This window comes from Dromaius novaehollandiae, chromosome 10 (genome assembly GCF_036370855.1).
Source record: "Dromaius novaehollandiae isolate bDroNov1 chromosome 10, bDroNov1.hap1, whole genome shotgun sequence".
NCBI lineage: Eukaryota > Metazoa > Chordata > Aves > Casuariiformes > Dromaiidae > Dromaius > Dromaius novaehollandiae.
The window spans coordinates 7,257,334-7,279,786 of NC_088107.1; the positions used below are offsets into that span (position 1 = coordinate 7,257,334).

Below are 22,453 nucleotides of genomic sequence, written 5' to 3' on the forward strand. Positions count from 1 at the left end.
ACCCCACGAAGAGAACGAGATCAGTGATACCAGATCTGAGAATGTCTGCTCAGATATTCACGCCCCTCTCACCTTCCTCACCCCACCCTCCATGGGATGTTTGTTGTAGCTGAATCACAGAGTCAATCCACCGCAAGGAGGAGATCATAAAATCTTCTTGGAGACTTAAGCCATCATCTGTTCAAAAAGTATCCTTAAGGGTGTCTGTGAGGGGAAAGAGGAGAGAATTTCCGTGGACAACTAGAGGCAAAGTCAAGGAACATCTCCTAAGCTGTAGGAGGAAAGACCCTTTGTGAAGGAGTATTTACAGAGTTGGGAGAAAGGCCGGGTTAAAAAAGAAAAATCTTTTTTATTCTCTATATAAGATCCCCAAGAGAAAGGAGATGAAACTTTAGGATGGCAGGGGGACCCTCAATCAAAGGAGGGCTAATGATCTAAAACAGGGAAGTTAAAGCACATTAATTAAAGCATATTACACCCGTGGGCAGTCATTCAGAAATGAAGTTGTCTTAGTTCATCATGACTAAATCATCCTTCAAGGGAAATTTTAAAAGAGAGCTAAGCGCGCTGGTGTAGTGTTAAGGGGATGCTTTCCTTCTGGCTTGGCCTTTTCCTGAGTGGAGCAAACCTCTGGGACAGTGCGGCTGCAGCTCCAACCAGCCGTCCTTGTTTTTGCCGTGGCCTTGCTGGTGGCAGAAAATAGCAGTATTTTGAAGCCCAGCAGGCAAGTGCCAGTGTGCCCAGAGGTGCTGGTTCATTCACACCCCATGAGCAGGGAGGGGGTCCAGGGACGGCCATCTGGCCCAGAGGGTCCCTTGGGCTGCAGAAAGTGAGAGCCCCAGGACGCTGGTGCCAGTACAACCGGTGAGACCTCCCCATGGAGAGAGGGACAAACTGAATATCCAGAGCTACATGTGGGCTGGCGATGCCAACCAGGCTGTGACAGAGGTTTTGGCGAAGCCTTTACAATGCCTTCTTACACCAGGCTCGAGGAAGCACAGGTACCCGTTAGCCCTCCAGGCTGGTCCTTCAGCGGGCTAGCGGCTGGGTTCGGTGGTCCGGACAGCCGTTCCTGTCTCCAGGGACTGTCGGTCTAATGACTGCTACCTGTGAGACCTGCTGTTTGTGAGTCACCCGCGCTTACTTCGCGGCTGCCAGTGCGGGTGTGGGTGAACGACCTGGGACGCGTTGTGAAACGCTCCCACCTACGGCAGCGCGGGGCCGGCGCGGCGGAGCTGCTCGCGGGGGGCAGAGCGCGGGGCCGGCTGCCAGCAGCGCCCGCCCCGCAGCCCCGAGCGTGCTCGAGCCCCCCCGCCTCAGCTGCCCCCTCCGCGCTCCAGACCCGCGGCCCCTCTGCCCCTCAGGGACGCAAGTCCCCGGCGCTGGCAAGACCCAAAGCGCTCTGCCCATGTCCCACGCGCCGTTCGGGCCCCCACGGCCGCCGCCGTCGAGCCGCAGCGGCAGCACCGACCGCAGCCGGGGGCCGGGAGAGCCGCGGGGCCGCGTCCCCCCCCCGCCCCCGGGCCGGGCGCCGCAGGCTGCCGCCCCCCGGCCGCCCCCGCGCTGCGGCCCCGCGGCCCCGGGGGCGGCGAGAGCGGCGAGGGCGGCCTCGGAGGCGGGGAGGCGCCCGCGGAGGAGGAGGCGCCCGCGGAGGACGCCGGCATTGGAAGGCGGCCGGGATGATTGATGGTCGGGGCTGTTTTGTAATGGGAGGGGAAGGCGAGGAGGAGAAGGAGAAAAAGTCTGTGTAATCCTTCAGTGCAGAGGCCACCCGAGCCCGGGAGCTGGGGCCGCCTGTCCCTGCCCTGCACAGCGAGCGCGGCGCTCCGTGCAGCCATGTGGGGCTTTTGATTTTTTTTTTCCGTCTTCCTTTCAATTGATTTATTTTTTCCTTTTGTTTTTCTCTTCCTCTCTTCCCTTCTCCTTTTTTTTTTTCTTTTTAAACTCTTCTTCCAGGGAGAGGATAGTGGTTAAAGCTCGAGCTGGATGGATGGGTATGGGGAGAGGGGCAGGATCCACAGCCCTGGGACTTTTCCAAATCCTCCCTGTCTTTCTCTGCATCTTCCCTTCAGGTAAGACACGGCCTCTTGTTTTGAAGGTTTTTTTCCCCTCCCGTGTATTTCTCGCAGCCCTTGGATAGCAGCCTGTTACCCCTGTCTGTGGGCCTCTTTCTCTCTCCCTCTCTTTGCAGCAGCTTGCCACATGTCTAAAATAAGCAATAGGGGCTCCGTTTTGGTGTTCCCCCCCTTTCCCTCGCTTTTCTCCAAGCAGATGCGGCGGGGGGCGGAGGGGGGGTTGCCTTGACCTCATATTCTTTGTCTCCCCGGTGCGCACGAAAGGTGGAAATAAAAGCAAGCCCCGCATATAGGGCGGGCTGAGGATCGCTGCTGACAGCGGCCGTCAGGCAGGTCCCGTTGTCCTCCCTTTCCCGGGGGCGAAATGCCCGAGCGATGCCCCGGGGATGCCCGGGGGCCGCGTTGCCCCGCGGCGGTGTCGCGCGTGGGGGCCGCGGCCGCCGCACGCCTCCCCTCCGCCGGCGTCGCTGCCTTTGCTTTTCCCTTTTTTTCCTTTTTTTTCCCTTTTTTTCCCCCCCTTTTTTTTTTGCACCGCCTGCTTTGCACCATTGTTTAGCTGGAAAACTTGCACGAGCCGGGCTGGGAGCTGTTCTGCTGTCAGAGGGTATAAGCAAATGGCGAGATGGCAACCAAATGGTCCTGCGAGCATCTGCCGCCCCGGCCAAAACCCCTCGCCGCCCGCCCCCCTGCCCGCACACCCGCGCGGCCGCTCGCACCCATCGCTAATCTTGCTGCCCGATAACATTGCTGGGCCGGCCCCCCCGGCCGTCTCCCCCCGCCATCCTGTGCCCGGTTTGTTTGTATTGTGTCAGAAAAGGAGAGAATTTCAGAATTACAGCTGAAAACGCCATCTGTTTCCAATGAATCCCCCATAGTTTTTCACAATGTTTTTGGCAGATCTCTGCCTGCAAATTCCTTCAAGCCCTGAGTGCTTGTTTTTGTTGGGGGAGGGGAAACCAAGTCCACAGAGGCGGATTTGTTCCTTCCAAAACTCTCCAGTTTCTTTACCTCCTTTTTTTTTTCATTTGCAAGGGGGAAAAAAAAGAGGGAGAAAGTGTGTGTGTGTGTGTGGGGGGGGGGGGGGGGGGAAGAAAAGCCCTAACACTTAAATCTCCCGATTTATCTTTTTATTTTCACAAACCTTGCCTTTTTTTTTTCCCCTAAATTGCCTCCGCATTTCTTTTGCATAACTGTAGGTGAAGCAGTCTTGCACACACATGTAATAAATAAATAAATAAATGCCTTACGCCCTTCCTCCCCCTTCGCCCTCTTCGCCCAGACGTGGCGAGGGGAGCCTTTTCGGTGCCATTTGGGACCAAGGTGTCCCTCCGCTCTCCCTGCGCAGCGGTGGCTCCTCAGCACCCAGGCAGGCTGGATGCAGAGAAACCCATTTGTGGTTTTATTTGGGGTTTTTTTTCGTTGTTCTGGGGACTTTTGATCCGATCCAGTACATGCTGCTGAGCTCCCTTTATGGAGCGTTTTGAGTTGAAGTATTGAGGCTTTGAGATTTACGGTGCAAGAAAGAACTTGATACGGGCTCTGGTTGGCTGGTTCGTCCCACTCTGCCTTCAGCAGTCAAATAAGGTGCAGAGAACTGGCGAAACGAGGTGCTGCGGCACCGGCGGGCGCGGGGCACCGGCGGAGCACGGACTGCCCGGGCGGGCGGCTCGGCTCGTGGACCCGTGCCCCGGGCTGGGCCGCCTCCCACACCGCTGTGCCGCCCCGGGCCTTCGCCCGCTGCACGGACCCGGCTTTCGACGCCTTCGAGGCCGCGGCCGGCGGTGCCCCGCGGAGGCTGATAAAACACCACCTCCCAAACGTGTAAAGCAGCCGCCCGGGGTGCATTTCCAGCGCTGGGGGACACAGGGCACGGTGGTGGTGGGGGACCCGCTCCAGCGCCGGGTGTTGTCCGGGCAGGGATTAAAACGTAAACCTGGAAATATTTTGGCTGCCTTGTGTTGCTGCTTGCTGGAAGCCGGGCTCCGCTTGGAAGCGGGAGCGCTCTGCGACTGCCGGCAAGGCCACGCGGGGCTGAGAGGAAGCACCTTTTTTAATGCAGATGGGGTGGACACGCTTGTTTTCCTCCAAAATTGCCTTCTCCAGCTTCCAGACCCTTGGCTAGGAGGAAAGGGGGGATATTGAGAGCGACTGAGGGTTTACAGTGCCGGCGGCCCGAGGTTCCCGCCTCTGTGGCCTGCACAGCCAGCCGTGCACGTGAAAGCACTCGCGCAGCAGTGCTGCAGTGCCCTGACAGCTTCCTAACCTGGGCGCTCTGCTTGGTGTCTGCACCAACCTGCCGTCTCCGGAGACCCGGGCTGCAGCACCGGCTCCGGCCACAGCAACAATGAGTTTTGCGGTCTCTCTCTTCCGGGCATATTCCAGAAACCACCGCAGGCTTTGGCAGGGCCGCGCCAGGGGAAGGGGCTTTGGAGCAGCAGACGGGGATGCTGCGGTGATGGAGGGGCGCTCCGGCCTTTTTCTGTGCATCCCGGCAAATCTGGTCTCGATGCTGCAGGTTGTGCGGGCAGAGCCCTGCCTGGCTGCACACGGTACCAGGAGGGTGCTTCCAAGGGCAGCACTCCTGAAGGCCTTTAGAGAGCTTCATAACCTGCAATGGGCAACTGCCGGCATTAAAAGCAGAGCTCCATCACTGGGATATTTATTTCCTTGTCCCTGAGCTCTAAGAATAACCAGGCGTTCGATTGCAGCCCGCAGATTGCTCTGCACTCAAGTGCAGCCCGTCTCACTAAATCACTGCTCCGCCGGCTGAAATTCCTGCAGCGAGGGGCAGAATTGAATTATGTCCAACGGCAAAACCAGATGCCATCCCCTCGATGAAGTCATCGGGCCGCAGGAGCACGAGCCGGCTGCTGCGCACACGCAGCCCCGGCGCGCACCCACTGAGCAGCTCTGCCCCCGGGGGGGCATTTAACTGCAGGCAAGGAAAGCTCCCCCTGCGTAGAGAGGTCAGACAGAGCCCAGGCTTCCCTCGAGTCCCAGCATTTCCTTGTACCTCGCTCTCCTGTCCTTTCTGCACAGCTCTTGACTTTGGTCCCCAAAGCCCCCAATGATGCTTGACGGCGTTTCGGTTTCCTCGCCAGCTGCCTTTCTTCTGGCTGCGTGCCGCACTCCGGCCAGCCCTTTCTGAGGGCACAAGGGCCTGCGGTGGGACAGCCTTGAGGGCACAAAGCAGTGCGCATCTCCTCGCCGGGACGGACGAGGCCAGGAGACACGAGGCTTGAGCGGTCTTTCGGTTGTGTGACGTATTCTCTTAAAATTAAAACTTGAGCCCAGGGGTCCTAGCAATGAGATGTATTTAAAACTAAACGAACTTGTGGAAGTCTGTGGCTTTGACGGAGGGTCAGATATTGTCTCCTGCTTCCATGGGAGCTCCAGCCATGGGGAGCAAGGCTGGCATCTGCGGCAGAGTGCGAGGGTCTGTGTCGGGCGTGCACGAGGGTTGTTCTCCATAATTGACATTAGTGGTTCGGTCCCCGAATCCGGGACGGGAGGACTCCAGGTTGTCCTGCTCCCCACCCTGCGCTCAAATCAACGCCTCCAATTGAGCTGCCGCAATTTTTTTTGGCAGGCATTTTAATTGTATAAATTTGCCTCATCCAGATTTATGTGCTCCGGGCTTTTCTCCGTCTCCTTTTGTGTCTCATTTAGCTCGGCATTTGAAGGGCTGCGATTTCACAAGAGCACGGTCAGGATGATTATTCCTAGAGGGAATAACACACCTGTAAGCGTAAAGCACTTTTCCCTCCCCAGCCTCTGCCGCCTGCCTCGGCCGGGCGAGGAGGAGGAGGAGGAGGGCCCCGCCGCCGCACCTGGAGGGGCCCCAGGGCTGTGGGTGGCGGGTCCTGCCTTCAAATGCTTCGCCAAGGCAGCCTGGGAAAAAGGCTCCGGGGTGGAAAGTGTGATGCCTCCACTGGAAACCCAAAGTGCCAGGATCCGGGGCCGCCCGCCCCAAAGCCTTGCTGGGGGCCGCCCCGGACGGCGACCGCAGCATCCTCGTGCGTCGCCGGAGGCCGAGCGCGCTGCCTCGTGCGGGGCACGAGGAGGGAGGAGAGGCCACGCTGCTCCGCGGTTCTGCTCGCGGGTTAACGGCGTCGGCGCACCACTGGCTTCCCTCACTCCTCTTCCTCAGCTCTCGCACGCCTCCGCAGCACCGGCGGATCCCAGGAGTGAGTTTTAAGAGCAAAGCCGGGGTCAGTCAATGATTCCCGTCGCCACTTTGGCTGTACATGCCTTGTTCCTCCTTTCAGCCCGTCTCGCTTAACTTTCCAAACGTCCCCAGCGCTGGCTGCGCTTCTCGGAGCAGCATCGTCAGCGGTTCAGGGCTCCGGCTCGGCGCCGTGACGGGTGGTTGTCGCTCGCCCTGCGCGTCCCGGCCCCCTGGCAAGGGAACAGCAAGGTGGGCCCCGAGCGGCGATGCCGGCCCGCTGAGGCTGGCGGGGGGCTGCGGCGAGCCGTGGCCGCCTCTGCAAAGCATGCCGGGGCCGCGGTGAGCTGATGCGCAGGGCTGAAAGAGCTAAGTGACACGAGCAGTCGCGGGCTCTTCTGCAGCATCCACCGGTTCGCACTCTAGCCAGCCGAGACCCTGACGCTGCTTTTTTCCTGCCCGTGCTTACCCTGTGTCTCCGTGACACCAGGCAAGGAGAGATGGGGGGGGCCACGAGCCCCACGCCGAGGACACAGAGGAGTTGTCCATGGCAGGTCCTCCAGATGCTCTAGTGACTGATGCAGGTTGAAATGGGAAAACTCCCTCTGTGTCCCTCTTTTGACATAAAGAACTGGAGAAAGCCTTTCCCCGGCATCCTCTCGAGCAGGACAAGGACTGCGTTAAAAGAGAGAGGCTGCCCGGATTGACGCGTGCTCCCAGACGCACTGCCGTGCATCTAGAGTAACTCTATCAGCTGCCCTTCGCCCGGACTTAATGCATCTGCTGCTTTTGCCGGTGGAAGAGAGCACAAAATGCAGCCCAGGGGATGGCAGGTGGCCCCTCTGGGGTGAACCTCTCCACGCACACCCTTGCAAAATATGAGCTCCAGCGCTTTAAGAGAGTCAGGTTTATTTTTCCCCTTCGGTTCCCTCCTCCTGGTCCTCCTCCCCCCACTTCAGTGCAACTGAAACCTGATCTAATCCCTTTGCACATGGGTAATTTATTGGTCTATTGGGCTTTTCTTGATGGCAAATTGCATTGTCTTTCTTCCTGGGTTGAGGCTTTGGAGCAGTTTGCTGCATTCCTGCAGCTCTTTTCTCAGGGCTGATCTTTCACACCCCCTCTGAGCCCAGTCAAATCAGTTTTATTGGGCCTCTTTGTTATGCAAACAAGGCAATAATAATCAGGCTATTATTCTGCAAGATTGTGCTTGATTAACAGTTCAAAGGAGGTCGCTGGAGGAGCCCAGCGCTTGTCTTGGTGCACAAATCCTTTCACACTGCCTGGGTCAGATGGCCACTGGGCTCTTCCTCGCTGCATGGTTCCCTCGGCCTCCTCCTGCTGAAACGTAGCCGGCCCCCGCTCGGGAGACACCATCCATCAGCGCTGGTGGGGCTGCGGGGGCTGATTTCTCACTCCGCGCCGCAGAACCGGCAGTTACGGGCTTATTTCTCGCCGTGACGTGCCGAGATGCCAGTCGACCCATGCAAAACTTGCACCCGAAGTGTGCGTCTGCCGTAGCCCTGCTCTGCGGCGCCTGCCGCGCGCCCAGCCCGCACCCTGCACCCTGCCCTGTGCTCGCGGGGTGCCCGGGCACGCCAGCGCCGGCGCAGCGTGAACGCGTTGTGTTAGGTGTTAAAGCAGTGCGTTATTTATATGTTGCTATATATTTCGGCCAGCTCTTCCCTCCTGTGTTGAGTTGCATGTGCACGCGCACAAATTGTTCCTCCCGCTCCCACGACTTTCCTACCACTAACGCCGCTTTTCTCCTTTAAACTTCCCTGCTGCAACGGGGTTCGCTGCAGAACGGCAGTGCTGGAGGGGAAGGGGCAGCTGCAAAGGCTGATGTAATTAATCCACTCTATTTTTACTTCGGACTCCTGAAATCTTGGTCGAATGGATCCCATCAGGGAATTTTTCAGGGAGCAATATGACTTTCAACTCTTTTCCAGTCATTCTTGCGCTAGTGGTGACTGCTGTCCACCCAGGAGCTGAGCAGCCCAAATTTCCTTGAAGCTGGTTGAAGTTGCTGGTATTTAGCACCTCGGAGCATCGTGCCTTTCCTATTGAGATGTCAGCATAAATATGTTTATTTAAATTACTTAAATAAATATGTGTTTAGGAGCCTAAGTCTAGGTGCTCAGATCTGAGGCCAAAGGTAATTATATTTTACTGGGTTCTCAAAAAAGTCTTCTGCTGCGTGTGTAAGACTCGCACATCTACACTTCAATCTGTATATTTGGAAAGACACAGGATGATGTATTTGCATCACATGTGGATGATGAAATACTTTCCAGCCCGTTAGTAACCAAGAGGATATTAAACAACATCTTTTAGTAGTGAACATTTTAAAATTAACAAGTCTGGTTAACATGCACCCAAGAGTCTTAAAAGAATTGGCTGAGGGGATCTTTGGCTTACTGAAACTAATTTCCAGTAATTCTTATTACTAGAGAAATTACAGAGGAACAGAGGAATTGTTGATTCTGTGCTGGTTTTCTGAAAGAGCGTGATTTGGGTAAAAGTAATCCAGGTAACCTGACACCGGTCCCTGAGGAAAATAGGGTGCACCAATAAGGAATTATAAGGCTGGTAGTATATAATTAAAAGCAATCAACATAGCTGAAAAGTAAGTCTTGTCGCACAAACGTGATTTCATTCTGTGAGGTTAGCCTTCTGGCTGCTCAGCTCAGGTGCGCGCATGTAATACAGCTGAACGTTCAATTTAGCAGTGCGTAATACAAAAGTGTCAGAGTATCAGAGAGCTGAACGCACAAAATGGTCAGAGGGTTAAGAAGGTGGCGACTGTGCAGTGGGATGTTTTAAGTGAGGTTTCACGGAGAATGGAAGTAAACTTAATGCACTTCATCACTTGGTGAAACTGGTGCTGATAAATGCACAGCGCGAGCGGGTGGATCGGCAAGGGCTGCCAATGGCGAGGGCAGAGCAGGGAGAGCCGCGGCCACCGTATGCCCCAAGCGTGGCTTTAGCGTGGCCAAATGCCAACAGATGCGTGGCGGGAGGAGGCATGTGGCCCATGGGAGGTCGGCTGGATGAACGCTCTTGTGGAGATCTCGAGCTCTTGAGAAGGCTGTTGCAGAAAGAACAGCTTGGTGCAAGCACTCAGGCACAACACCACAACAAAAGGTGTGATCTCCAAGGGTGTAAAACAGGCGACCAGCGCTGGCAGGGCCCCTGTAGACTGTGGCCGCCCGTCCGGGTAGGGGATTTTGCAAAGGAGGCTGAAAAGCTGAAGGGGGGGAAGGGAGGCAGCAGCATTGATTGTAGGGCTGGGCAAACACCTTCCAGTGAGAACTTAAAAGTGCAAACCGTTTAGCTTATCTAAAGGATTGACAAGTGACTTGATTGCAGTGTGTAAATATCTTTGAGGGAAACATACTGGTTACTAACGGACTTTTTACTGCTTTGGAGAAAATCACTGGTTCTTTTTATGCCTTTACAATGAAGTCAGATAAAATCCGGTCAGAAGCAAGACACATGTTTTGTAAAGGTGATAAGTCCTCCAGTCTCCTGAAGGAAGCGGTGACTTTTCAGGGCGTACGTGGCTCGGGCTCGAGACGGCCGATTGGGATATGCACTGAAACAAACACAGGTCACCAGGTTAAACGCGGGGGCGATCGTCCGCTGGCCAGGCAAACGAATGCTTTCTCCTGGCTTTAGACTTTCCAAGCTGTTGGTCTCGAGAAGTCGGCGCAGGCAGTCGTGCATGGTGGCAGCTGCGGGCTGTGGGCAGTTTGCTTTCTTAGGCCTGTCCTAGCTGTGATGGGACCTGAGGTTGCTTGAAAGTGGAAGGTGAAGACAAGGAGGAGGCTGAGGGTGGCTGGACTGGCTGGAGGTGAAGCCACCAGCGTGAGATGCTGGTTTGTCCCCGGGACGAAGGGCCGTTTGCGGGCGATGGTGGCACCCAGGGCCACGCTTGCCACCCGGCTCCTGGGAGAGGCTCGCTGGCTTTGCATTGGAGTGGGGTTTGTTGCCGTGCTAAGTCATCCGCGGTCGAAAAACAGATCCATTGTAAGTAGATGGAAAATAGATTATGTGAAATTGAATAAACATAGTCCCCTGGCGCGGGCACAAATGAGCGTGTGCTGCGGTGCCAAAGCTGCTGCCAGAGGGGACGAGCGGCGAAGGAGCGGGTCCTGCTCACTGCCCTTCCCGGCCCGGAGCCCTTCCCGGCCCCAGCGGAGCTGCTGCGCCGTGCACGTGGCTCTCCGGGGCGAGTCACGCAGGTGTTCGCGTGAGCCCGGCCGGCGCACAATCGCCGCATTGAGCAGCTTGGCGCGGCCGGCGCGCAGAGAGCCAGCCTGTGCCAACAGATTACAGGAGCAAGGCCACGCGGCGCCCCGCCGGCGAAACCCGCGGGATTTCGCTCCCCGGGAAACGGGGCCGGCCTCGGCACCCGCCTCGGCGAGGGAGCGGTTAGGAGGGGACGGCAGCTCCCGCGAGCACGGAGAAAGGCGCTGGCGTTTTTCCGAACCCTTCGGAAAGCGATGGGGGAAGCGAGGGCGAGCGGCCGGGAACGGCATGTGCACACGGGCGCCCGCTCACGCACGGCCGCTCCGCGTGCTGCAACTTCGGCACCTGGCTTTTGAAATCTGGCCTTATATGGGGCCGTGAGCGAAACGGCGCAAGGGGACGTGTGCCAAAACCGGAGCGATAACATCTTTAAGAAGAACGCTCCCCCTTCAGGCCTAGGAAGGAAAGAGATGGGCTTTCCTGCCTTCATTTTTTTACGTTAGTACCTTATAAAGTCATGAGTTACCCACTGGCCAAGCGGCCGCGTGCTATGCTCAGCAGTGGGCTGCGTTCAGCGTTGAGTGCTAGCGATGGGTTTTGCAGAAGCAGCAGCCTGGAGGCTTGCTGCCCACTGTGTCCCCGTGTCCTTGACCTTCTCCGGGGTTATGCCGCAAAGACAAGTAGTTTGATGTCTCACCAGGAATGCTGTTGCTCGGAGGCAGCGGGAAAATCTTCCTCCCCAGCACAGAGCCCGCTCTGTCCAGAGCGAATGCTGCCCCAGCCCGAGGCGTACGTCTCCTGATCCAAGCAAATGAAGCGTGCTCTTAAAGAGCAATGTGGTACAGCTTTTTTCCTCCTAAAAACTCAAATCCTATAACACAACCATCAGGGCGTGCAACCTCAGAGCACCCTCGAGCTTTGTTTTAGGCGTAACTACTAAGAGAGCAAGGATCCCATTGCCTGATACCACAGTCATGAGACAGCCAGCAACAGTGGCGTTTGTGTTGCTTTTGCATGCTTCCTTGATGTCTTTCTTCCACCAGGAGGGTCTTGGAGAGTTCACGGAGTTGTGCTTATGCAGTTTGTCATCAGTGGGCGTGAGATGGCATTTCCTTATTTTCCAGCCCGGTGAACCCACACCCACACCTCAAGCGTCTCGCCCTGAAACGCTGCCTGCTCGCATGCCCCGTGCCAGCAAACGCGCTTGCTCCTATCGCTCCGACAGTGTTATCAATACCGGGGCAGGTGTGCGATAGCCCGTGCCGATGCGACCGTTCCTCAGAAGAGCCAGCTCAAGAAGCAACTTTACTTCACCCTCTCCGAGTTGTGGCACTGCTCTAGCCATAGTGTATTGGGACAGCTCCCTTTGGACATATATAATCCTCCCGGAGCCAGGGGGGACGTCAGGGAGCCGGGCTTTTCTGCTTGTTGGTTACAGGCCATTCACGTTGGTATCGCTCATGCAGGAGAAACGCGGAGCAGTGCACTGCCCTTGCAAATCGGCTGCCTGCGAAGGGAAGTCCACTGTTAAGCAGTGTGTCTTTGGCAGGAATCCCAATCTTGGGGCTGAAAGGGAGGCAGATGATGTAGTAAGCACTGTAAACTTGACCCGCAAACGTAGAAGGCCTGGCAGATATCAGAGCCCAGGTACCAGGTCAAAAACGGTTATCCAGTTACCTCTGGCTAACAACCAGTTAAAGAAGAACACAACGGCTTTGCACAGAGTTTCTTGCGGGATAAATTTGGACGCTGCCAGGACAAAACAAGCCCTACGTTCTCTGTGCTGTTGCTAGCATCTGAGTTTATTAAACACGAAATTTAAAACCGTGAAGAACCTGTCACCGTTTCCTATTTGCACTTCACTCCTTTTGGAAAGAGTGGCGACAGGCTGTTTCTTGAAGCAGAACTGCTTCATGTTTTATAGTCTTGTTCCCCCTTCCTGATTTTCCAGCACCGGCTATGTTTAGGTTTCCAGCACTACAAGGGAATGTTTAAAACTAAAACATACTGTTGTCCCTGAAACAATACTGGGGTTTGTAACTTTCTTTTTAAACAAATCTGAAATGATTTTGGCACAAATGCATTGCCAGCCTCCTGCTAAACAAACCCCGCGATGGGAATAATGAGTGTCCATCTGTGAGAGGCACCACAAAAGCATCTGGAAATGGTGGGGCTTTCTTTGCTGTTGTCACGTTTGGTGCCTGATCCCATCCAGTTTCCAAGCACTCGGAGGGGGTTGATTAAGAGGAGAGGAAGGAAAACACCATGAATTTTAAGTGGTGTGAGCCTGGGTTCACCCAGCAGGGCTCCGAACTGGCAGAGGCAGAGCGGCGGCTGCGTGAGGCTCAATGAAGACCATGTGCTTTCGCACAGCGGCTTTCAAGTCTGCTCCAGGGAAGCCACACTGCCCTGGGGAATAGGCATTGGGGGGGGGGGGGGGGGAAACCCCACTCTTGGCCCTGCTGGCACCCTGAGCACTTGCAGGATGCAGCCGCAGCGCCAGGGTACATCTTTGGGGAGACGCACGCAGAGCCATAAGCAGTCTGGCAAACCGGTTAGCAAAAGCTTCCCGGCTGGGGCAGCAAACCCTTCAGTGCAATAGCCACTGGGGAGCCCCGGAGAGTTACTGACCTGCCCAGCAGGCTCTGTGGAAAAGCAGTATTTTTCCAAGCTCCCAGGATCACTCCTGCCCTTTCAGTCTGGCATTTAGGCTGCAAGCGACATTTAAGCCCTTTGCAGGAGCATCAGTGCGTCAAGGCTGCACTGTGCAGTGTCTCGCCCTCGTAGGTCCCAGCACGCCAGGAGCCTGCGCCTTGCTGGTTGAGGGATCTCTGGCTTGCAGCTGATCTGTCACCTACACAGCCGAGGCCGGAGGCTGATTAGGGTTTTGCTTGTTTCTTTCCACACATTTCCCTTGGATACCCATATCTCTGCGCAGCTTTCCGAAGTGCGGAGGCTGGGGCACGGAGGTTGCCGCTGGGCACGCACCGTTCCTGGTGCTAATGAGGCCACGGGAGTGCCCGCTGCGTCGAGGAGCTCCTGACCTGGAGCCCTTATTCATCAAGCTGAGGGTGGCACCGTCTCTGGGATTTGTCAGACCAGCGTGGGGCTGCCTTGGTGGTGTCAGATCTACCAGATCAGGTGCTTCCCAGCACCTCTATGAAGAGCTCTCAGCTGTGCTTGTGAGAGGCACTGGTGCCGGCGCAGAGCCTGCTCGAACACATGCTGTACCTCTGTGCAGCACGGCGTGCCTGGAGCGCAGCAGCAGTGCCAGGGCTGGGCTTCCCCATGCTTGCGGATGGATAAAAGGGAGAGCACACATATTTTTGCTGTGGTAGAAGTCAGTCTGAACACAGTGCACAGTAATTCATGCAGGGTTTTTTTGGCAGCATACCGTTTTGAATGTCAAGCCTGCAAAAAGCATTAAAAATCCCATTGCATCTCCCCCCACATTAATGATCCTGCCTTATCCCAGCTAATGAATACGTCCCATTCTTCCCCATCCTGGTTTTCCCTTGGGAGGATTCATCTAAAGGCTGGATACTCTTTCCCTTCTTGGCTTAAAGTGGGGCAGATCTTGCTGATTTCTTTAGCTTTGATGCATGACATTTGGGTCATGTGAGAGGGTCATGTCTGGTGACTGAGGCCCCATCATGTGCTGGAGTCTATGTCATGAGCTTAGGTCAAGGGAAGAAGACATGGCTTTTTGCTGGGCCTAGGGCTGGATCCCCCATGTGCAGCGGAATACTAGCCAGGAGCAGGGTCCAAGTATTGATCACATTGTGTTTTCTCTTCCTTCCTCCTCTCCTTTCCTGCAGTGACGTCTCCATGCAAGATCCTCAAGTGCAACGCTGAGTTCTTGGCGGCCACGTCCGGCTCTCACCCCCCGGGCACGGAGGAGGCGCCCGAGTTCTGCATGGCGCTGCGCACCTACGCGCACTGCACCCGCCGCACGGCCCGCACCTGCAGGGGTGACCTGGCCTACCACTCCGCTGCTCATGGCATACACGATCTCATGATGCAGCACAACTGCTCTAAGGATGGCCCCACTTCCCAGCCCCGGCTCCGGACCTTGCCCCCTGGGGATAGCCAGGAGCGCTCCGACAGCCCCGAAATCTGCCACTACGAGAAGAGCTTTCACAAACACTCGGCCACCCCGAACTATACTCACTGTGGGCTCTTTGGGGACCCCCATCTCAGGACTTTCACAGATAGCTTCCAGACCTGCAAGGTACAAGGGGCTTGGCCGCTCATAGACAATAACTACCTGAACGTCCAAGTCACCAACACGCCGGTGCTGCCTGGCTCCACAGCCACTGCAACGAGCAAGGTGAGGCTCTGTGAGCAGAGGTGGTCAGGGAAGGAAGTGCTTTTGAATGGCCTTGCTTTCCACCATCCTTCTCTTCCACGGTTTGCACATCTCCTTGATGAAGACAAGATGGGGTGGGAACCCATCTGAATTTGTGAGTGGCCCTAAGTCTTGGACACCTGTCCTGACTGTCTCCCCTTCCTCCACTCCCAGCTTTGTTTTTCCTTTAAACAACCCGTGCTTTCTTCCTGAGGCCCCTTCATGGCTAGTAGGCTGAGATGGTGCAGTTCAGAGGACAGTCATGGCCAAAGGGGTGGAGGGCTCCCACCTGGGGGATGCTAGATAGCTGTGAACTGATAGACCAGGAATGAGGGCAGCAACTTCTGGGGGACGAACCCCAGTGCCATGTCTCGTTATCCTTTCTTTCCATGCAGAGGCCAAAAGGGGATCTTCCCTGCACTTGTTGTCTCCCACTGTCTCCCACTATCACCCGCTCTCACTGTCCCTGTCCCTTCCTGTCCCTGTTGTGCCACTCCTCTGCTGGGTGGTGGCTGCAGCCCTCTGAGTCCTTTAAAGCAGGAGAGCCCTGTCTGGGAGCAAAGCAGGCAAGAGAGTGCAACAGGGCAACACACGGAATGGCTTGTAGCCTGCTGCAGGTTGCTGGTGGTTTAAAAGAGATGTGGCTGCACCTTGGCTTTGGAGAGCAACATTTGGGGAGAAAAGCCTCAGCTCCCGTACAGGCAGATACAGTCATTGCCAGCACAGGGACAGTGATGACTGTTGGCAGCCTTGGCCCATTACCTAACATCTCCCACAGGCCCAACACTGCTCTGTAGTACCATTACAGCTGTAACTAGTACTACACCCCTCAGATGTGCTGTTAATAAGCCCAGGCTGCCAGGATTTGGCTTCAGGGCATGCACATCAGCTGGGGCAGTGTGAGAGGCTGGGCTTCCCTGCCAGGCCCTTGTTCTGTGATGGAGTTTTGCATCTTACCTAGAAATGCTGTGAAACAGGGTGCCCCAAAATATCCTGGCAGCCATGAGGTCCAAGGACAAATTCAGAGCGACTCTTTTCAGCTCTAGGTGTGACCTTCTCAGCTCGAGGTGGGACTAGCATTTTGGTTTTGACTAGCATATAGTCCGTAAGGAATACTTAATGTAGCTCTCAACGTCTTTTCATCTTTGAAATGACATTAAAACCTGCTGAAGCCTTGCAAGGAAGTCTAGTTTGAGAGAGGTGGGGGCCTGAGGATCCCAGAGACCAGGGATTTCTACGTTAGATGTCAGGATGACCACTATTTTATGTGAGTCTCTTTCCCCCTTATCTGCCTCACAGGCTTGTGGTGAGGAGGGGTTAGTCATGGGATCTTCAGCATGAGCTATATAAAGAATTACTGGGCAATTCTTTGGCTAGAGGACCATGTGCTGTCGGAAAGGACAGGAGCTTCTTGGTCTGTGGGGCTCTTTGTGGTTTTGCACAACAGTCTCTGATCTACCCTTTTAATTTCCAGCAAGAGGCAGGCCTGGACCTCAGAGAAAGTAGCAGAAGGACAATTCAAGTGACAGGTCAAGTGACAGTGCAGCCTGAAAGCCAGGGGAAATTGGTGTCTCAGGAAATGGCTGAGGTGGAGATATGTGGGCTGCTGCAGGGCTGGGAGTATCTGGGACCTTGGGAGAGGAGTGTAGGGAAGAATGACATCTCCACAGCCCTGCACACAGCTGCTCTGGGCCCCTTGCCAGGGCATTGGGAGCAGAGGTGGTGGGAGCAACCAGCATGTTCAGCCCAGTCCTAGGGGAGTCTCGTTTTTTCACTTTATATCCAGCCTTTGGGCATGGCTGCCACGTGGCTGTTGGACTGTGGAGCTCACAGCTTACACGTGAACACTGGCGCTATCTCTTGTCTGGCCCTGCCCCTCTCACAGAGCTCCAGCCCGCCTCATTCTGTCCCTTCTTGTGGGTCCACATGCAGGGAGGGGTGTCCCTTTTCTACTCTCCCTCAGGGAAAGAGGTGCAAAAGGAAGAACAAACTTGTTCTCCCCTCCAAGCAAACTCTACTCTTCCTCTTCTTCATCTAGCCTTCCCCCAGCACAGCCTGCAAGCCAAGTGAGGGAAGAACAAGTGCAGTGAGGTCCCCCACTCCTGGAAGTGACCCAAGTTTGAGCCCAGGTTGCGGGTGGGGAGTTGTCTTGGGCTCAGCCTTTGCCAGCATCCCTCAACAGGGAGGTGTCCCCATTTGAGTGGAACAAATGCATATCTGCGTGGTTAAGATGGAGCATGGCATCTCCTCAGGTCTAGAGGAACAGACCCTGTTTGTCTGCGAGCGGGCTGGGGAAGGGAGGAGGCCAGGCCCTTCAGGTCTAAATGCCATGGGAGCCAATACACAATCTTCACCACCTCCAGGAGAGTCAGGACTCGTCTTCCCTGCCAGCTGCCAGGCCCTGGAGGCGAGACGGTCATATGTGCACAGGCATGCCATGACAAGCTTGTAATTCATGCTACTCCACACAAGCCCCAGCTACAAGAGAGCTCTTATACTAGGCCAGGAGATAAGAGCTCAGATTCAGACTGTAGGTTTAGGTTCAATCCTGCCTCTGGTTCTTGCCTCTGTGCAGCTTGCCTGCATGGTGTCCTTGCTTCTGTGCTGAGACGAGATGATCTTGTTTGGGTGCCTAGAAGTTGGGGCTACATCTTAGGAGGAACTCCCTGCCATCAGCTGAAGCCCCTGCTCCTGAAGGATCTGAGCAGACTGTTTCTCCACTCCCATACTCCTTCCTGTGGTGGCTGTATATTCCTTGAGTTGTTAGCACTGGTTGTAACTCTGTTCCTTTCTTCCCTCCTCCAAAGCTCACCATCATTTTCAAGAGCTTCCAGGAGTGCGTGGACCAGAAAGTGTACCAGGCAGAGATGGATGAGCTGCCTGCTGCCTTTGCCGACGGCTCCAAGAACGGTGGAGACAAACATGGAGCCAACAGCCTGAAGATCACCGAGAAGGTCTCGGGCCAGCACATTGAGATCCAGGCGAAGTACATTGGCACCACCATCGTGGTGAGACAGGTGGGCCGGTACCTCACCTTTGCCGCACGCATGCCGGAGGAGGTGGTGAATGCCGTGGAGGATAGGGACAATCAGGGCCTCTACCTGTGTCTCCGCGGTTGCCCGCTCAACCAACAGATTGACTTCCAGACCTTCCGCTCTGCTCAGGCCACAGAGGGCCGCACTCGTAGGAAGGGGCCCAGCCTCCCCGCCTCCCCCGAGGCCTTCACGTATGAAACAGCCACAGCCAAGTGCAGGGAAAAGCTGCCCGTAGAGGACCTCTACTTCCAGTCCTGCGTCTTCGACCTCCTCACCACAGGGGATGTCAACTTCATGCTGGCTGCTTATTACGCTTTTGAGGACGTGAAGATGCTTCACTCCAACAAAGACAAACTGCACCTCTATGAAAGGACACGGGACCTAGCCCCTGGCAACGCAGCTCCCTCAGGGCGTCCTCGGGCTCTCCCTGCCCTCTGGGCAGCACTGCTGTGTTTGAGTCAGTGTTGGTCAGTGTTGTAGATGTTTACTCCCACATGCCGCATCGGGAAAGGGGAGCAGGAAGGGATGACGCGACGGCGGTGCTGGACAATGAGAGGTTGGATAGCGGATCCAGCTGGGAGCTAAAGGATCGTCCTCAAATCTCAGCCCCTCTCTTCAGTGCTAGCCCTTCCCCTTCCCAGTTCTTGCCTGGGAGGAATGTGCTGCCCCCGGGACTGGTTAGGAGTTTTTGCTGGACCATACCTCATGTGGTGCTTCCTCGCTTCCTCACCTCCTCCTCCTCCTCCTCCCAGTAGTATGGATGTCGGGGAGCTCCTGCCTCCTCTTAGTGCTCCCTTGTGGTACTGAAAATGCTCGTGGTGACTGTGATGTTGGCGTTTGTGACTGTGGCTTTGTGTTAGGGGAGCTGTGCCTGCGAGGAGGCAGGACGGGGCTGGGCTTTCCACTCGCCGGGTGCTGCACTCCAGTTTTCCTGCTGTGCTGTTAAAGCGCTCAGCCCCTTCCGCAGCCCGTTTTGCAAACCCGGCTCTCGATGTAACATTGCTCCTTTGCAAGCACTGATGCAAAGCGGCAGATAGGGGCAGGACAGCAGGCAGCAGAGAGAAACAGCGCTTTGCCGGGGCTGGACTGTCCTGCTCTGGCGGCCGGCGGGCGCGAGGCAGCTTCTGGGCGCAGGGGGGATGCGCTCAAGACCTGGCTGGTGTTTGCTGTGGTTCGAAGGGCGTCTCCTATTTTAGCCTGTTCACTTGGCTGATTTGCTCAGTAGGTTTTGTTCCTGGCTGCCTAGTGTCTGTGCCCAGACCCACTGAGGACTCTTGATTGCGACAGGAGAAACCTGGCCAGTATTCAAGCGGTTTCTTTTAACTTTCGCCCAGCACTGGAGCAGTTCCTTGTGCTGTTTGCTCTTTGCTCCCCTACAACGGGCAGCAGGGAGGCTGGTCAGAGGGGAGACCTGATCTGCAGGTCTCCCGAGCCCCATGCCGATGGCGGGGCCGGTACCCCCTCCCAAGCACTCGCAAGGGAAGCCCACGAGCCAGCTGGGCCCCGGGAGCAGAGCAGAAGCTTCGCTCCCTGTTTGTTTGCTGCTAGGTCTCTAGTGCTGCTCCTCTCCTAGTCCTGGGGCCTGACTTGCTACCCCATTTCAGAGCAGTTGCACCTTAAGCCCTGCTGGGCTTGAATCTGAAATGAGGCAATGTTAGAAATCCAGCCAGGAGACAGGATGCAGCAGAGGACCCCCCCCTCCCCCCCCCAAAAAAGCCCCCAAATGTCCATTTCCTGGCTCGAAACCATCAATAATCTCCTTCCCCCCACACACAGTGTAGGCTGCCCATCTCTTCCCCATGCTCCCCCGTGGTTCACCTCAACACTCACTGAACAAACAGCACGACCACCGCTGGTCTGCATCTTGGAGACCTCTTTATGGATTTCCCCTCCTTTCCTCAGTGGGAAATTCCCAGAAATCAGCCCCAAACCATGCGTCATTCGTGGGGGCAGCTCCTGTTCTCGAGGGTGGTCTCTGGGCATGATGAGACAAGCTATCACCAAAAGAGGGGGGACAGGCTACACATTTGGCAGTCTGAACTGGTGCCAAGAGGCAGCCTGATGTAAATACTCAACGTGACTATTCAGTATGTCCTAACAGCTCTAGAGCTCCGTTTGTAAAGCAGCAGAGAAATGCAAAGTTGTGTCAATGGATGTAATTTATATTGTCTCTTAAATATATATAGAGCCCTGGCATTGATCTCGTGTGACTGTACAGATGAAGAGATGTAATTGGTTTTTAAATGTTTAAGGAAAGAAAAGAAACAAAAAGATGTGTTTACTACTTTGCTCCTTGCTTTGTTTGCTGATGCCCCAGGTATTCTGTTTAGGGAGATTTTAAAATAAGGATATCACAGTTTGGAGGCACTGAGGAGACCAGCCACTGGATCGTGGCACTGGATGGTTTAATGCTGCACTGGGCAACAACTTCCCAATGCACTAATCGCTTAGCTGAGGGCAGGCCTTTTTGTTTCCTTTCCTAAATAAAGAGCCAAGCTTTTGTCTCCCCTAGAAATTGGAGATGCAAGTTTTGAAAGCCAAAATTTGTCACTGGATAAAAGGAGACATTTGCTTCTCGCCCTGTCACCCCGTAGATAACCCCGCTAGGCGAAGCATCCCTCTGAGGAGACGGCCCTTCTCCAAAGCGGGCTGAGCCAGGCGGCAGCGTACTAGTGGGTCAGTACTTCCCATACAACCTCTGCTTCCTAAGCAGCAGTCACGCTAAGGCATGTCATGCTGTGGTTTTGGGCTGATTTCCAGCCCAGAAAGTCTACCATTATCTCACAGCCCAGTGCCCCTCTCCAGGTGAGCGCTTCAGTGGTGGTCAGCTGTAGTACAACGGTTGGGGTATCCCTATTTTAAAAGCAAACAGTGAAGCACTTTATTTGAGTTGTGTTTGACCCAGTCCTGGTTAAAGGTGAAGTGTGGCCAAGACAGACCTGATACTTGGAAACAACAACAACGAAAAAAATACATAGGCAAGGGGGAGGGGGGTGTTACGAGAAGAAGGTTCCCCACCTCCTCCCTGCGTTCAGACCCACAGGAGTGTCACTGCATGTATATACTGTAAATTATTTATTGAGAGAAATGCAAGTAAAGTTTGAGGGTTTTTGACAATAAATTAGTGGGTCTCTTTTGTTCCCTGTGTGTTGTATTATGCTGTCTGTCATTGAGGATGTGAAGGCTCTATCACCTTCTCTGTGTTATCGCTAAAGCGGCTGTCTACGCTCTGCAACCCATGGACCCTTGGCTGCTTGTCTCTGCCCTGAAGTCTCATCGTGAGAATTGCAGTCTGGGGTTTTATTTTATCTACAGCCAAATGAGGAAAATGAAAAGAAGGGTGTGGGAGGAGGCAAATGCAGCTAATGAGCCCTCAGAACTGAGCTTGGAAAGAAAGACAACCTGCAGCAACACTGCACAAGATGGTTGAGCCTCCTCCCTCCCTCCCTCCCCCCCAAGGTGGAGCAGTGCAGATCCCGGCTGCCTTGTGCACTGCTCTCCAGAGCCACCTCACTCCGGGCCCTGGCAGCACCGGCCCCGGGGACTGAGCACCTTCGGTTCAAACTCACCTCTTGGCCCAAACTGGGTCTGTTACAGCCCTCTAAAGAGGGAAATCAAAACTACTTTTTTCTCCACACTCATTTTCCTTTTTTAAAAAGCTCAAGGACTGTGTACCCCAGCAGCTGGGGCCAGGAGGCTGTTAAGGCCAAACAAGACATCAGTATGGACAGAAGACACGCTGTTTTGACAAATTCAGGCAGAGACATATGAGAGCAAACCCAGAGCCCCCCAAGGCTCAGCCACTGTGCAGCACCCCAGCACCATGCCCAGGCTGCTCCCCGAGCAGGCCCCACTCCCTCACCTGTAACAGGGACCTCTATTTTAACAGAGCACCGCAGCACTCCACTGTCGGCAGGCAGAGCTGGGGTGGGCAGAAGCCCTAGCACGGTGCCTGTGCCCCATCCCACCCTGCACCACCCAGGGCCCCACACACCCCTCAGAGGGGACCGCCAGCCCTTCCTCGCAGGACAGGCCTGACACAAGGATGTAGCTCAGGGCCTCCCAGCTGCTCCGCAGCAGAGAAACCACCCTGGCTCCTAGCAATGAGCCCAGCAAAGAGGAGAGAGCACCAGCCCCTTGGCACCGGCACATTGCTTGTTTACAGCCCAAATCACCACGCAGCCTCCCTACCCTTCAGCTCCAGAGACAGAAACACAGCCTGCTCCACTTCAGCAACCCTAAACAGCATGGTATAAGTTTCAGAAAGAGAGCATCCAACTTTGATAAGAGCATTGGAACAAACCCCACCCCAAGCACCACACACTCCCCACAGCTCTGCTCTTTATCCCTTGCTGCCCCAACCCCATTAGCACCTCACTAGCCCCTGCCCACCCGTGCAGGTGCTGCGGGCCCTCTCCCCGGCCTCGCAGGGGCCGCGTGGCCAGCCGTGCCGCCGTGCTGTGCTCTGGTGCCCGCTCGCAAGAGCCAAATCTGCAGAGTCACTGCAAAGCTGCAGGGCCAGCAGAGGAGCCTGGGGTTTGCCTGCCCCTGCTAGCCCGGAGGAGGTCACCGGCAG

The 22,453-nt window shown here is 55.5% G+C and overlaps 1 protein-coding gene across 2 annotated transcripts in view; it reads left to right on the plus strand.

Annotated features, from left to right (window-relative positions):
- The window catches only part of RGMA (repulsive guidance molecule BMP co-receptor a), a 27,024-nt gene extending 6,002 nt beyond the window's left edge, over positions 1 to 21,022 (plus strand). Inside the window, exons 2-4 of one of the 2 annotated variants that reach the window (XM_064517196.1) lie at positions 1,957 to 2,072; positions 14,313 to 14,824; positions 17,650 to 21,022. In XM_064517196.1, coding sequence (XP_064373266.1) covers positions 1,957 to 2,072; positions 14,313 to 14,824; positions 17,650 to 18,357 — 1,336 coding nt within the window. In that variant the 3' untranslated portion in view covers positions 18,358 to 21,022. The remainder of the gene's footprint in view (positions 1 to 1,956; positions 2,073 to 14,312; positions 14,825 to 17,649) is intronic. The other variant, XM_064517197.1, reaches the window with a different exon arrangement.
- Positions 21,023 to 22,453: the final 1,431 nt, after the last annotated feature.